The sequence below is a fragment of the Manacus vitellinus genome, unplaced genomic scaffold (genome assembly GCF_001715985.3).
Source record: "Manacus vitellinus isolate BGI_N305 unplaced genomic scaffold, ASM171598v3 scaffold_10_pilon, whole genome shotgun sequence".
Classification (NCBI taxonomy): domain Eukaryota; kingdom Metazoa; phylum Chordata; class Aves; order Passeriformes; family Pipridae; genus Manacus; species Manacus vitellinus.
In genome coordinates this window covers 8,453,286-8,455,106 of record NW_021938838.1, presented here as the reverse complement: position 1 = coordinate 8,455,106, position 1,821 = coordinate 8,453,286, and the positions used below count along the sequence as shown (strand labels likewise).

The 1,821-nt window shown below is 64.9% G+C and overlaps 2 protein-coding genes across 2 annotated transcripts in view; one reads left to right on the top strand and one right to left on the bottom strand.

Moving 5' to 3' along the window:
- Position 1: 1 nt before the first annotated feature.
- SPATA2L (spermatogenesis associated 2 like) lies at positions 2 to 825 on the top strand (the record flags this gene model as incomplete). Its single annotated transcript, XM_029965536.1, has 1 exon — positions 2 to 825. A coding segment is annotated over one exon (606 nt), but the record flags the coding sequence as incomplete, so codon positions are not given.
- Positions 826 to 1,122: 297 nt separating this feature from the next.
- Positions 1,123 to 1,821, bottom strand: part of CDK10 (cyclin dependent kinase 10) — a 4,256-nt gene continuing 3,557 nt past the window's right edge. Inside the window, exons 7-9 of the mRNA XM_029965535.1 lie at positions 1,729 to 1,821; positions 1,589 to 1,641; positions 1,123 to 1,519 (exon numbers count right to left, since the gene is read on the bottom strand). The exon at positions 1,729 to 1,821 is cut by the window's right edge and continues 21 nt beyond it. Coding sequence (XP_029821395.1) covers positions 1,422 to 1,519; positions 1,589 to 1,641; positions 1,729 to 1,821 — 244 coding nt within the window. The 3' untranslated portion in view covers positions 1,123 to 1,421. The remainder of the gene's footprint in view (positions 1,520 to 1,588; positions 1,642 to 1,728) is intronic.

The window sequence follows — 1,821 nt, the reverse complement described above, 5'->3', positions numbered from 1 at the left end:
GCTGGCGCTGCAGCTGCAGCCACGCCAGCCCTGTGCCGAGGAGCTGCTGGAGGCACGGCACCGGGCCAGGGATGGGCAGAGCTGCCTGGAGCTGCTGCGGGACCCGGGGATGCAGTGTGGGGCAGCTGCTGACTGCATAGATCTGTACCGGGACACACTGGACATCCCCGAGGACATGGGGGGCAAGGACACAGCCCCCCCAGCACTGTGGAGGGACCCTCAGGACGTGCCCATGAGGGGCTGGGGACACTGCAATGAGCCGGAGCCTTTGGGCAGTGCTGAGCCAGACACCTCTCACCTCTTCCTGGAGCAGGAGTTTGCAGGGGGCAGCAGAAGCCCCCAAGTGCTGGGGGAACCCCAGGATTGCCCCCAGGATGCCCCGGAGCTGCCTTGCTACCAGCTGCACTCGTGCCTGCGCCGGGGCACGCTGCCCTCGTACTGCTGCAGCACCTGCCGGCAGCTGCACACAGGAGGCTGTGCCACAGGCCGTGCCTGCCGCAGCCGGCACCACGGGCAGGAGCTGCGCGGGGAGCGCCAGCAGCGGCTCTGGCTGCAGCGCACGGAGCTGGACATGCTGCTGGCCGACGGCTCTGGACCCCACTCCTAATACTGCTGGTGGAAGGGCACAGGAGGGGCATGGCCACTGCCTGGCCCCTGCAGCAGGAAGGGAACAGGAACAGCCACGGCTTGGCACAAGGATGCTGGACTCATCAACCCCCCTGAGATGGCAGTGCCTGTACTGGGCTCTAGGAGGAGAGGCCCTGCTCCAGCCCCAGTGCTCCCACTGTAAATGACTCCATGCATCAGTAAAGCAGCTGCCTCAGTGTGGGGGTCTCCTGTCCTGGGGAGGGGTGACCTGGATGCCTGGTCCTAGGGTAGGGACAGGGCCTGTGGTGACAGCCAACAGCAGGGCCCCCTGGGAGCAGCTCCTGCCTCCCCCAGGGGAGCAGGGCCAGGATCCCCTTAAAGAGGGGCACAGCCTAGGGCGTCACAGAGGTGTCCTCATGCCAAGGGTCTCCTTGTCCCCAGAGAGGGATGCGGGGCACACAGGAAGCATAGCAAGGCCGTGGTTTCTCCCAGTGCCTCTGGCACCAAGGCACGAGGCCATTCACTCCTCCTGTTACCGCTGACATGTTTTTATTGACAGCAAAGTCGGGGTTCCCCCCACAGGCAGCACTGGCTGAGCCCCCCATGGGACAGGACTGACCCTGCTAATCACAGAGGGCTCTGGGCCCTGTCTCTCCACTCTCCTTTCTCCGGTGCTGCGCTGCCCCAGCCCCAGACTGGAACCTGCTAGTCCCGTGCAGGGAAATGGATTTGGGAGGTGTGCTGGGAACAGACAGAGCCCACAGTGCCAGGGCTGTTGGGCCAAGGGAGGATGTCCCAGCTGGGACACACTGTGCGTGTCCCCATGGATCAGCTCAGGGCTTGCTCCGCTTGGCCTGGCTCTCTGGCCCCGTGCCCGCTGCCCGCTTGTTGCGGTGATGTGGGAAGGTGGGCATCAGCTCCGGCTCACAGGCTGCAGGGCACAGAGGGGGTCAGCAGGGCCCAGAGCCCCCCAGCCCTGCCCCAGGAGGGGGGTACTTACGCAGGGGCTTCTCCTTGAAGTAGGAGCTCTCCAGGCAGTCCTTGGCCGTGGCCCTGTGGGGACAAGGGGATGTGACAGATACCCCCACCCTAGCCCAGGGGACAGTGTGAGGCAGGTTCCCTGCCCTGCCTGGCTCATACCTCTTCTTGGGATCATACATGAAGAGAAAGTTGAGCAGACGCAGCCCAGCCTCTGACAGCCAGGGGAATCTGTGCTTCAGGTTGTTGTAGGGC